General features: G+C 39.6%; 2 protein-coding genes across 4 annotated transcripts in view; one reads left to right on the top strand and one right to left on the bottom strand.

The window, feature by feature from the left end:
• pcxb (pyruvate carboxylase b) overlaps positions 1-12,992 on the bottom strand; it is a 426,983-nt gene that overhangs the window by 276,492 nt on the left and 137,499 nt on the right. The window lies entirely within an intron of this gene.
• The window catches only part of LOC311079526 (leucine-rich repeat and fibronectin type-III domain-containing protein 4), a 32,086-nt gene that overhangs the window by 7,193 nt on the left and 11,901 nt on the right, over positions 1-12,992 (top strand). For all 3 annotated transcript variants that reach the window (XM_084109039.1, XM_084109038.1, XM_084109040.1), the window contains one exon: positions 10,393-12,148. In XM_084109039.1, coding sequence (XP_083965165.1) covers positions 10,419-12,148 — 1,730 coding nt within the window. In that variant the 5' untranslated portion in view covers positions 10,393-10,418. The remainder of the gene's footprint in view (positions 1-10,392; positions 12,149-12,992) is intronic.

The following is a 12,992-nucleotide window of genomic DNA, read 5'->3' as shown; positions in this document are numbered from 1 at the left end:
TGTATAAATGTAGTAAAACATGTTTTTGTAGGGCTTTAGCCCTTTAGGGGCTAAATATATACCCTGTATATCTATATTATTATTATGGTTGTTATTAACAGTGAATAAATCTAAAGCTTTTGAGACTATTATTTTGTGTTATTGAATTTGTCATGAAGATGTGACCATTTTTTCCTTTTATGTAGGCTTACTAAATAATCTTATATATATATATATATATATATATATATATATATATAAAATAAAAAAATAAAAAAGGGAGAGGGGTGCCCTTTTTCTGTTTCAACACATGCCCCTCAAAAGGTCTGTGCAAGGCCCTGCAGACAGCTAGTTGTCCAGTCCGGTTCCGTTCACACAGAGCAAGTTTTCCGAGAATGCGGTTGTGAGTCCTGAAAATTTACGGTGTGAGTTTGGTTATAGAATGCGGTTATCACTCTCGTAAATAACTGTGCTGTGTGTGAACTGAACCGTATTAAGGACTCAAATACAGGACTGACAACCATATTCTGCTGCTGTGTGAACGTAGTCATCTTTCCTTTCCTTTCCTTTCCTTTCCTTTCCTTTCCTTTTCTTTTCTTTTCTTTTCTTTTCTTTTCTTTTCTTTTCTTTTCTTTTCTTTTCTTTCCTTTTCAAACCAAACCAAACCAAACCAAACAGTTGTGTCCTACCTTCATGTCTGTCAACACACACTCTCTCTGCCTCTGTCTTTCTTTGTATATCCCTGGAGCAGCATTATGTAAACAGAATGAGTTCATTAGCAGTTAGCTTGTAGCTGTTCAGGAATAGCAGGTTTTGATGAAGGAAGACAGATTATGTAGAAGAGAGAGATGTGCACCGAGCATTTAACATTGTGTTAAACTTTTCACTTTGATGCTCCTCCTGCCCTGCTGAAAAATAGCTTGGGCCAAAAATAAATTCAGTGGTTGTGTATGCTGGTGTAGGGCTGGTCCAGATGGTGTGCCAGCATAGACATGCTGTTCACCAGGAAATCCTACATAGCTTGTAAAGGTGGTCACCGATGGTTAATTTAGACTAAAAAGGCTTGCACAGTTCAACAAATTGATCACTAATTTTGATATATTATTGCATATGGTTATTTATTAACGCAGAGGGCCATTTTATTTATTAAAGTGTTTTAAAATTCAATGCGACCACAGACCTCATAAATTAAGCTTGTGAAGCAAGAACGATTAAAGATTACATTGTGATTGGTAAAAGTTAATTGGTTTGCAAATGTTAAGGATGATTCAAGAATGATCCTTACCATAAATTTATCGAATCAGCCTTAACATTTGCAATCCAGTTCGTTAATTTCTCTTACTGGTTTCTCTGTAAAAATGCAGAAAGATTTCTATAGAAGGCTTAGAAGGGGTTAGAAAATATCATTAATCAGTAAAACTCAATGCAAAGCCCTCACTATGACAGATTAACAAACCTGCCGGTAATACATAAAATGCAAGATGTGGACTGACAGATATAAGGATCATATTATACAGGATATCGAGCGTATTCCAGTGCTTAAGGATCAAAGTTTACATTCTGCTGATTCACTGCTCTAAGGCAATGAACTCAGACACAGAAGAACAGGAAATGAGGAGAGTTATGAGAATGACCTGCTCAGAAAGTTTCATACAGAAAGGCAGACACAGACAGACAAATACTAGAGGCAGACAAATTGGATAGTAGATGGAAAAATGATGGATGACTGAATAAATAGAGAACTGGACAGGCATATGAATGGATGGATAATCAGATGTCTAGATGGATCGATTCAGGGAGTCTGAGTGTGCAGAGCTGAGAGGGTCACAGCTGGGTCAGATAAATAAGACTTCTGAAATATGAATTCATCCTGAGGAGTCAAAAAGTCTCAAATATGACTGATTTGCTAAAACAAACACAAACTAAAATATTAGATAGACAGATCAACCTAGCAATGCCCTAGCAACCATATAACACCCTAGCAATGCTCCTGCAAACACCTAGAACACCCCAGCAACCACCAAAAACCCACTAGCAATGCCCTGGCAACCACCCAAAACACCCTAGCAACCACATAACAACCTAGCAATGCCTTAGCAACCACCCAGAACATCATAGCAACTGCATAACAATGCACTTTTCTCTGCCTTTCCACCAGCTTTCCTCTCTCTGTTTCTCTTCTGAGATTTCCCTTCAGATGCTTGATGGATCACTGCTGTCAGATTGTCATCCGCCTCCATATTAGTGCATTTGAGTGTGCATGTGTGTTTGGGTGTAAGAAAGATACTGCAAACACCTTCCACATCTCTGCCTCTTCTCTTTACATCCTAATGACATCATGACATTAAGTCACTTTGTCTAGTGCACACACACAGTCAGAAAAAGAGAGAACCACTGAAATGGTAAGGATACGAGAGAGTTGATGTACAACTGTGAGATGAGAACCAGGAAGATGAAAGCCATTTGTCAAAGAGTATGTGCGTGTATGCGCGTTTGATCATGTGTGCGTGTGTGTTGGAGATCATTTCCTATAAAAGCAGGAGACATCTGAGGATCATTGATTCTCTTTGTTGCACAGATAATAAATCCCCCAGTTCAATTCACAGTAAGATTTCATTAGAGGATAGAAGTCTTTAATACCGCAGATCAGATGATATGAATGATATATAGGGCTACACCTATCTACAGCTCATCTTTTATATCCACACAAAAGCATAATATAGACTTAAACTCATTGTGACCTATGGCACCTGTCTCTACCTTTTTTTTTTCTCTCACCTGTGCAAACATATACTCACAATAAATTCAGCACACAAAAATATTACAAACTTCGCCTCAACAAACAGAATATCACACTTGAAAACTACAAAATGCTGTTAGTCTCCCTCCTTGAGTGTTTGCATGTCTGTATATCATAAACACACCAGACCAGATCTGCCACTTTTGTGAGATATGAAGTTATAGTTCTATTTTTTATTTTTGCAATACAGTGTTTTCTTGTATCATCATTTAGCAGTCTTTCAGTGCTTTTTCCTCTCAGGCCGCTGAATCTACTGTGTCATTGGAAAATACATATGTAAGCCGAATTCTGGTTTTGCATCTGAATTGAATGTGATGAGATAAAACGACTGGGTAATGTGAAATTATACACAAAGTTGTAGATTGGCGTAGAGGTTTTGCTAGTTAGTGTGTTCAAATAATCATGTGGATGCTGTGACTACATCATATTTCTCCATTGACAGCCATTCAATTAAAATAATATCTGTGAATTCTGATGGAATATAATTGTTTTTTTTTGTTTTTTTTAAAGCAACATATATTGCTAATACTTCATTATATTACAGTATGTTTATCTAGTGACTGATTTTTTGAGGGCTCATATAAGCAGGATATGGACTCATGATAGTTGTTAAGGGCTTGGGACTGTGTCTGTTCTTGTGTTGCCATCAGCCAATCGGTCATGATGTATTTTTCTGCAGCTTTAGTCACTTTCCGGCTCAGATAAATGGTTTAAAAGGCACAACAATCTGGCGCCGATTTCAAATAGCATATTTTCTGTGGAAGGAGCTGTCCTTGAACGCTAATGGTTAACTCTCTCCAGGTATTATAGACTTCCTTGTCTCAGAAATGCACTTTGCTTCTCTATCACTCATGGCTTTTATGAGATTGTGCCTGCTCTAAATTCTGACCGCTCTCGATGACAACAAATTGTGCCCTAGTGGGACACATTCCTATGGGCATCACCCTCCACTATACTCCTCTTCCCATCACCACAACCCACTGCTTATATATATCTGTCTGGCTAAGAGAAAAGCCTCCTCAGCTGCTAGAAGCCACAATAATAAAGTCACAGTGAAATCACAAAATAAAATGCCACAAAATGCTACTAGATTTTCAGACTAAACTATTCCCAAATTACTCAATATTGAATCTTATCAGAATTCCATTTAAATTAAAATGTAGTTGTCATTGTCATTTATTACTGAAATGTATTGGAATAACACGTGAATAACGTGGTTAGGGAGTTTTTTTTTTTTTTTTTTTTGCCACTGTCACCTCTGGCCTGTTTACTGATCTTTGGTAAGGCACAGTTCTTTGTAAAGCTGATTTGGAAATGCATGCATTATGAAAAGCTATATACAAATAAACTGAATTGATAATAATGAATTTAGAATATATTAAAATGTAATTAGCAATATTAGGATAGGACCAATGAATAAAACAAAACAAAACATATGGTATAATATGTTTATACCAGTGACTACGATAATAAAAATACTAATAAAGTCAAGTAAAGCTCCAAAAATATGAGGACATTTCAAAATGCTGCCCCGGAAAAAAAAGCCTTCCTGCAAGAAAACAAAAACAAATACAAATCTTGCTCTGCAACTTGAGTACCAAGAAAAGAGTAAAACTAAGCCAGGATGCTAATGATTCTTTTTCAGTCAATGCAGCTTCAATTAGTCTTTCAACCACTGTGTGTGTTTGTGTGTGATGGCTCTCTTCAGAGTCTTGTGCAGTACAGAATCTAATTGATGTGATAATCATTAGTAAATGGTTTTGTTAGCTTCTGCTTTGTGGCCACTGAAGTTGTGGAGACACTGGCAACAGCAGCAAAGCTCTGTGTGTGATTTAATATGAAGCAGCGAGGGATCCGTGGAGGAAGGAGGGGTGCGTTGAGGACAGAAAGTGTTGGTGAAAGAGGGCTGAGGGAGTTGCTAAGTGCAGAGAGATGTTCGGAGTGAGACAAACACACACACACTCACACACACACACACACACACACACACACACACACACACATGCACACGCACACAAGACAGGGTTATTAAGTGCTAAAGCCAGGCACTAGCAGTAGTTTTTCATTCAGTCTGAATCATGAATAACATTACGGATTACAAAAGGATTACCAGAATTTATATTCTATTCTAATCTAATCTACGCCCCACCAACACACACATGCACGCATGCCTAGTCGCTCTAGAAGATAAAATTAGACCAATACAAGCACAAGCATGTCCTGAACCTAGGAACAAATATGAGTAGAGGACAAGGAAGGAGGAGGAAGAGGCCTGATAATATTGAGGAAGGGCTGCTATCTATCCCAGGCGGCCGGATCGATGGAGGAGAGAGACAAGATCTATTTCGGCTGGTCTGTTCTCAGGTGGCTAAAGATGGTGAGAGTGGGAGAAGGAGGGAGAGAGAGGAGGGATATTTTAACTAATGTAGCATCACTTCTCAAGTTACCTCAAGGGCAAATGGGAAAAGTGGACACTGGTGATAAGCAGAACCTTGGATAATAGACGGAAACTGAAAAAGAGGGGCGTGGAGGAAAAACAGGGAGGGAGGAAGAGGAGAAGGAAGGTCATAGGAGGGCGGGCGAAGGCCGCACACAGGAAAAGTGAAAAGGAAGAGAAAGAGACAGATGAAGCAGATAATTTTGCATAGCACTATTGAGTTTTTCCGCTCGATCTCCCACAGACTTTTGGGAATGCAAAGTTACAAGACACTAAAAGTCACGTTGGAAATTGCACTCAGTTGCACTTTTCTCTCCCTCCACCAACACGCTGAAAATGCTTTCTTATGGTGTATTCTTATTCAAAACTCCAGTTATTAAAGGGTTAGTTCACCCAAAAATGAAAATTCTGTCAGTAATTACTCACCCTCATGTTGTTCCAACCGCGTAAGACCTTCGTTCATCTTCGGAACACAAATTAAGATATTTTTGATGAAATCTGAGTGCTGGATCACTTCTCCATAGGCTGCTAGGTGACCGAAACTTGCTGGCCCAGAAAAGTTATTAAAGAGATTGTTAATATAGTCCAAGTGACTACAGTGGCTCAATCTTAAGTATATCAAGCGACGAGAATACTTTTTGTGCGCAAAAACAAACAAAAATAACGACTTTATTCCACTATTCATTTCCTTATCTCTGGGCCTCTAGTTGGTTCACGTAGTGTTTTTGCGCTGCGCGTCTGTGTTACACGTCACCACGTAGGCTCACTATTGGCCGACGCTGGTCATGTGTGTGATGCGTGATGACGTGTAACACAGACGCGCTGCGCAAAAACACTACGAGGCCCAGAGAGAAGGAAATGAATAGTGGAATAAAGTCGTTATTTTTGTTTGTTTGTGCGCACAAAAAGTATTTTCGTCGCTTGATATACTTAAGATTGAGCCACTGTAGTCACTTGGACTATATTAACGATCTCTTTAATAACTTTTCTGGGCCAGCAAGTTTCGGTCACCTAGCAGCCTATGGAGAAGTGATCCAGCACTCAGATTTCATCAAAAATATCTTAATTTGTGTTCCGAAGATGAACGAAGGTCTTACGCGGTTGGAAAAACATGAGGGTGAGTAATTACTGACAGAATTTTCATTTTTGGGTGAACTAACCCTTTAATCATTGAGCATCAACACTCTCCATATGCTTTCACTGAATTCCATCACTTAAAGGGATAGTTCACCCCAAAATTAAAATTACTTACTATGTTGTTTCAAACCTAAATGGCATTTTTTTTCTTCACAGAACACAAAAGATGACATTTTGAAGAACGTTGGGGTCCAAAAACATTGGCATATGTACAATGGCCCCATGTACAAAAATAAATAAATAAGTTAAAAATCTTTTTTATGTTCAGCAAAAGTAAGAATCTTTCAGAGTAGGTTGTTCAATCAATACAGTAATTAATTTAATCCTGAGGTTTAATCAGGCACTTCTATGTGAACATAAATAATAATTAATAAATGTTCAAGATTCCTCCCATTTCTGGACTTTCAAGTGCAAAGTCACAGAGGACTCATCTAATTTTGTTATATAATCACAAAATTAGAATCTGCCACTATTAATGAGTAATGTGCTGAAAAACAAGCTTAATTGAGTAAAGTCTGATTGTTCCCTGGTTATATTTATCTTCATTTTACAGTGTAATGACTTTGCAAAAATTATTATCTTGTCATTTTGAAATTTGCATAATTACTGCACTGTACTGTTAATACCAAAGAGGGGTGAAGCACAAGCTCCACTAATGATGTGCATTCACGGAAGTTCTGCATGGACACAAACAGTTGGGAATGGTTATTTAAAGATCACTGTTACAGCTGTGAGTCTGCCATGAGCAGTGCTTGGGATGTTACTTTGAAGCCGCAGCTTGCCAAGCTAATTAAACTACAGTCAAGCTACTTTTCTTAGAAAAAAAAAGCTACTAAAATCTAATAACAACAAGTAGCTAACTTCATTAAAGCTATATATATATATAAACCCTTTCATACATTTACACTAAATATAGCAACAACAAAAAAATTCAAGAGTGCATCCTAATTTTAGAACATGGTCACATGTCAATGTCAATGTCACATTTATTTATATAGCACATTTCCAAGGCCATGGCCTACCAAAGTACTTCACAGTAAAATACACAAAATATTAGTCACACACTGATACAATAAAAACAATGAAGTAACAAAATACTAAGAATAAAGGTACACATAGAATACAACACATTCATTAAGGCGGCTCCCCTGTGCCAAAAGCTACTTCAAACAAATGAGTCTTCAGCAATGATTTAAAAGTGGACAGGCTACTAGCAGTCCGCACAGCTACGGGCAGTGAGTTCCAGAGAGTGGGAGCTGCCACTGAGAAGGCTCGATCACCACTGGATCTCAGTTTTGATCTAGGAACCTCCAGGACCATCAGGCTGGCTGAACGAGGTCTCTGGAGGGCCTATGCAACCTGACAAGGTCGGTAAGGTACTCTGGGGCTAGCCCATTGATACATTTAAAAACAAATAAAATAACCTTAAAATCAATCCGGTACTTTACTGGAAGCCAGTGAAGCGATGAGAGCACTGGAGTAATGTGCTCCCGCTTCTTCTTGCCGCTTAAAAGACGAGCTGCTGCATTCTGTACAAGCTGCAGACGATAGAGCTCAGACTTCCCAATGCCTGTATACAAGGAGTTACAGTAATCCAGGCGAGAGGTAATAAAAACATGAATAACTTTTTCTAGGTCAGCCTGTCTCAGATACGGTTTGACTTTAGCTATCAGTCTAAGCTGAAAAAAGCTAGACTTAACCACAGCACTGACCTGCTTATCCAGTTTAAAAGCACTGTCAACAATCACTCCAAGATTCCTGGCATGGGATCTTAAGTGAGGTGCTAGTTGGCCAAGGGAGCTGGTAAGAACCTGAACCAACTCTGGACGACCAAACAAGACAACCTCCGTTTTATTCTCGTTAAGTTTTAAAAAGTTTAGGTCCATCCATGTCTTAATATCGCTCATGCAGTTTATCACGGCCTGCAAAGATTCTTTAGCTGGAACCTTTAGCGGTAGATACACCTGCACATCATCAGCGAAGCAGTGGAAGGAGATGCCATGCTTCCTGAATATGAATCCCAATGGTAGCATATACAGGGTGAATAGGAGTGGACCCAGAACTGACCCCTGCGGTACCCCGCAGGTCAGAGGGGCCACTGAGGAGGAAAACTGTCCCATTTGTACAGAAATTGATCTGTCTGTTAAATACGACTCAAACCACTTTAGGACAGTGCCTTTTAAGCCAACACAGTGCTCTAAGCGCCACAGAAGAATTTTATGATCAACTGTGTCGAAGGCTGCAGTCAAATCAAGCAGAATTAGAATAGCACAGTTGCCAGTATCAAGGTGTAAGAACAGATCATTAAAAACTTTTAAAAGTTTTGGTAATGAACAAAATAGAACCCTCTGATACATTTCCAGTAAATAAAGACTAAAACAAACAAACAAAAAACATCAAGAGAACATCCCAGTTCTATAACATGTAAGATGGGTTATTACAAAAAAATCCTCTATAAAATGAAGCGCAGGGGCCCAAATCAGCAAATCTTTATTTTCTGGTAATTTACTGGAACCGGTAGAATAAACCAATTCACTACATTGAATTTTATGAATTTTACTTTCTAATGCTATGTAAGAGAGGAGAAGACTATAGGACAAACCTAAAAATTGTTGCATGACATGTGTGAAGTGTGCAACTGCACAGGGCCTCGTGTTTTGTGGGGCCAAATGAATCAGACTTTTCAATGATATATATGAGAAACAGGCCTGTTTCATACAAAACCATCTCATTACAATAAATCAGCATTTCAAACAACACACACATATAGAGAGGAGGGACAGTTTAGGAGAGGATGTTAGATTATTACCTCAGCTTGCTTGGCAGAAAAGTTGCTTGCAAAATACAATGTGACATTAAAACCAGCTACTGTATTTAGCATTTGGTTGTGTTTACAGTGCAAAAGTAACTGGTTGGAAAAGCTATAAATTATTTTTACTTTCACACAAATTATACATGCATTTAAGTTAGTATTGACACTATTTTTAGTAGGTTACTTCTCAACACTGGCCATGGAAGACTGATTGTTTGATTTTGTACTGTAACTCATCTCAGCTGAGCTTGGGTCCACATTCTCACTCTAAAGAGATGGAGCATTTCATGCTGATTCTGATAGCTGTTTTCCTTGGCTTGTACCTGTATGATTACATGCACTTAGTGTTAAGTGACACTGTTAAAGAGCATTTGCTAAATGCGTTAATGCAGGACAGAAATGTGATGTACACTCTGAAAGAACTTAATACCACTTCGGAATCACCTTCGGGTTGAAACACATATTTTACGATGACAACTCAATGCAAGGGACAAATTGGTGCAAGAGATCAAATTATAGATATTATGGATTTTTCAGTCTCTAACCTGTAATTAGCATTTTTTTATGGGATGATTCTTTTGTCCTTTTTGTCCTCCTCTCTCTCCCTGTTTGCTCATGTTCATCTCCTGTCTAAGTACTGCCAACCTTTGCATTCTGACTTCATTTGTATTGATTGTTATACTATAGTTGACCTCATAATTTGGAGTAGCTTCCATGCCATTAAGATTGAAACAACCTTTAGCAGAGTTTGTCTATCAGTGCTGATCAATTTAGTCTTTGTGTCTATATAATTCATATAATTCATATAATTCTAATTTTCAGGTAAATGACTAGTGTATTTGTGGCTCTCACTTCTCTTGAAGTGAAGCAAATGACTTCTCTGCCAAAGAAAACTGCCACAAGCTAAAGTGGGAGTGTGAAGTTACATGCTTCTGCTTCCAAAAAGCACTAAAATAATTGCTCTATGGCCTTTACGAGCTTTTTAGAAGTTTGTGCATAGTAGAGTTTCCACCAATAGTGTTGGTGCGTCTGAGAGTATGGTTATGGCATTGGTTTCTGCTGTAGTTTTATTTGCAGTTATGCACAGGGTGCCCAAGCATTGCAATTCCTGTGGAGAGCAACTGGATGAGCTCATTCAGAGCTAAAAAACAAACAAACACACATCACAGTACAAAGTTGACACTTAAAACACAATGACTGATATCTTTCTCTTTCTGCTTTTTCTAGGTCTGTGGATCACTCCCCTATCTACCATGCAAGACTCCCCACCCCTTCAGCCATTCAGAAAACCACATCCGTCCCACATTTTATGCCATCCTCACAAGAACACATACTCCCCCTCATTCCCCTCTCATCCGTCCATCCATCTGAAACAAAATATCCTCAAGCCCTCTGAAGCATTTCGTCAACCCTCTCGTCCGCTGTGGCCAAAGTTAACCAGCAGATACTCACCCCCAGACACATCCTCACTGACACTGCCACTGCCATTTCTGCACTGGCTGGCACTGTTCACTTGTGCCTGTTTGCTGCCCGCTCTTTTCGGTCAGATTCCAGGAGCCGTAGCCGGTGAGACGTGGGGCGTAGTCTCTGCGTGTCCATTCCACTGCGTCTGCAGGAATCTCTCGGAATCTCTAAGTACACTTTGTGCCGACAAAGGCCTTCTTTTCGTCCCGCCAAACATTGACCGGCGAACCGTTGAGCTTCGTCTTGCTGACAACTTCATTCGAGAAGTGGGAGGAGCTGACTTTGCCAACATGACAGGACTGGTGGATTTGACACTTTCCCGGAATACCATCAGTCACATCCGGCCACTGGCATTTGCAGATCTGGAAAGTCTTCGATCATTGCACTTAGATGGCAATCGACTTTCCGTGCTGGGCCCACGAGACTTAGCAGGCATGCTAAACCTGCAACATCTTATTGTCAACAACAACCAACTCATCAATATCTCCTCCGAGGCCTTTGATGACTTTTTACTCACTCTAGAGGACTTGGACTTATCCTATAACAATCTGCGCAAGGCTCCCTGGGATGCCATTCAGAGCATGTCCAGTCTGCACACGTTAAACCTAGATCACAATCTCATTGACCAGATCGCTGAGGGGTCTTTTAGTGAGCTCTACAAACTAGCCCGATTGGACATGACCTCCAATCGCCTACAGACGTTACCACCAGATCAGTTGTTCGCTCGCTCCCAAACAGGGGTAATCAGTCCTACACCCTACAATGCTGTGATCAACTTGAATTTCGGGGGTAACCCATTACACTGCAACTGTGAACTGCTTTGGTTGAGGAGGCTAATCCGCAGTGATGATATGGAGACATGTGCTACACCACTTCATTTAGCGGGACGTTATTTCTGGTCTATTCCTGAGGAGGAATTTGCCTGTGAGCCTCCGCTTATTACCCGACATACACACAAACTCTGGGTTTTAGAGGGTCAAAGGGCAACACTCAAATGTCGTGCTATAGGTGATCCAGAGCCAGTGGTGCACTGGGTCTCACCAGATGACCGCATCATCGGCAATTCCAGTCGCACAACATCTTTCCGAAATGGCACTCTTGAGCTACTTGTGACTGTTGCTCGTGATGATGGTACGTACACTTGCATTGCTATTAATGCTGCAGGTGAGGCCACCTCGCTAGTTGACCTGAAGGTTATCCCACTCCCTCATCGTGGAAATGGAACGGTTTTGTTAACTCGTGACCCAGGATCATCTGACATCACCAGAGGGAAGACCTCCAGTGGGCAAAGCCCTGGCCTGGACACTAACAGTGACCCCCAGGAGGGACTAGAGGAGGGTCAGGCAGAGGGTGAGGATGTGGTCAGTGAAGGGGGTGAGGAGCAGATGGTGAAAGTACAAGGAGTGACTTCCACCTCAGCACAAGTGAGATGGGAAAAGGGTCGTCTAATGGCAGCCAACCTGGTGTGGATGTATCAAATACAGTATAACTGCACTGCAGATGAGACACTAATTTACAGGTGAGTGAGACCACAACCATGGCAACCATAACACAAACTTTCCGGATTAGGGTCAATTTCAGACAATGTATTCACAATTTGTTTTCAGTTGAGGAAGTGAAATAAATTAAATATAGATTCTGTAGAAGTCTGAACATCAATCAGAACTAAATAAGGCCTTTTAAACTAATTTTATTTTTAAATTTGAATTCAAGATGTAGAATTTCACAGGATGCAGAATTGGAATTGGAATGTAAGGAAGTAGAATTTAAATGAATCAGAACTCTAAATAAATCAATCAATCTAAAACTACTTTATGTTTTACTAGAAAATCTAAGTTTGTCAAGAAGATCTCTGAATGTTGGCTTGACAAAGTTTTTTTTGTGCAAGTTTTGAAAAAAGCTAGGTTCTTGAGCCTTATATACAGGCAATCAAATAAGCATATCTGATCAGCTGAATGGTGTGATAAGCAAAAGTTTTCACTATACAAATTAACCCCAATAAAACAAAATGTATCCATTCAAGAATAAATTTACTGTACATGTCTTAGCCTACAATTCATTAAGTAACTTGCAAGTTCTTTTTAGTGAAAATTTGCAGAAAATGTGACTAAGTCAAGTGTAAGATTTCAAGATCAAACATGAACTCCAAGACTTCTACAACAACTGCAAAAACTGTGCTCTCTAGTGATTTATCTGGTCACTGAGGATGAGTCACCACAAATGAAACGTGTCACTGAGTTTACTGAGCCATTTTTTTATTTATTTTTTAACCAGAGTAGCATATGTTGACGAAATCTGGGACTTAAAGAACACTTTGCTGAAATTCAAGTGATGCATTGGAATTTCAGTAGGGCTCAAACAAC

This window comes from Abramis brama (assembly GCF_963993115.1).
Source record: "Abramis brama genome assembly, chromosome: 3".
Taxonomy (NCBI): domain Eukaryota; kingdom Metazoa; phylum Chordata; class Actinopteri; order Cypriniformes; family Leuciscidae; genus Abramis; species Abramis brama.
This window is presented reverse-complemented; position numbering and strand designations above follow the sequence as displayed.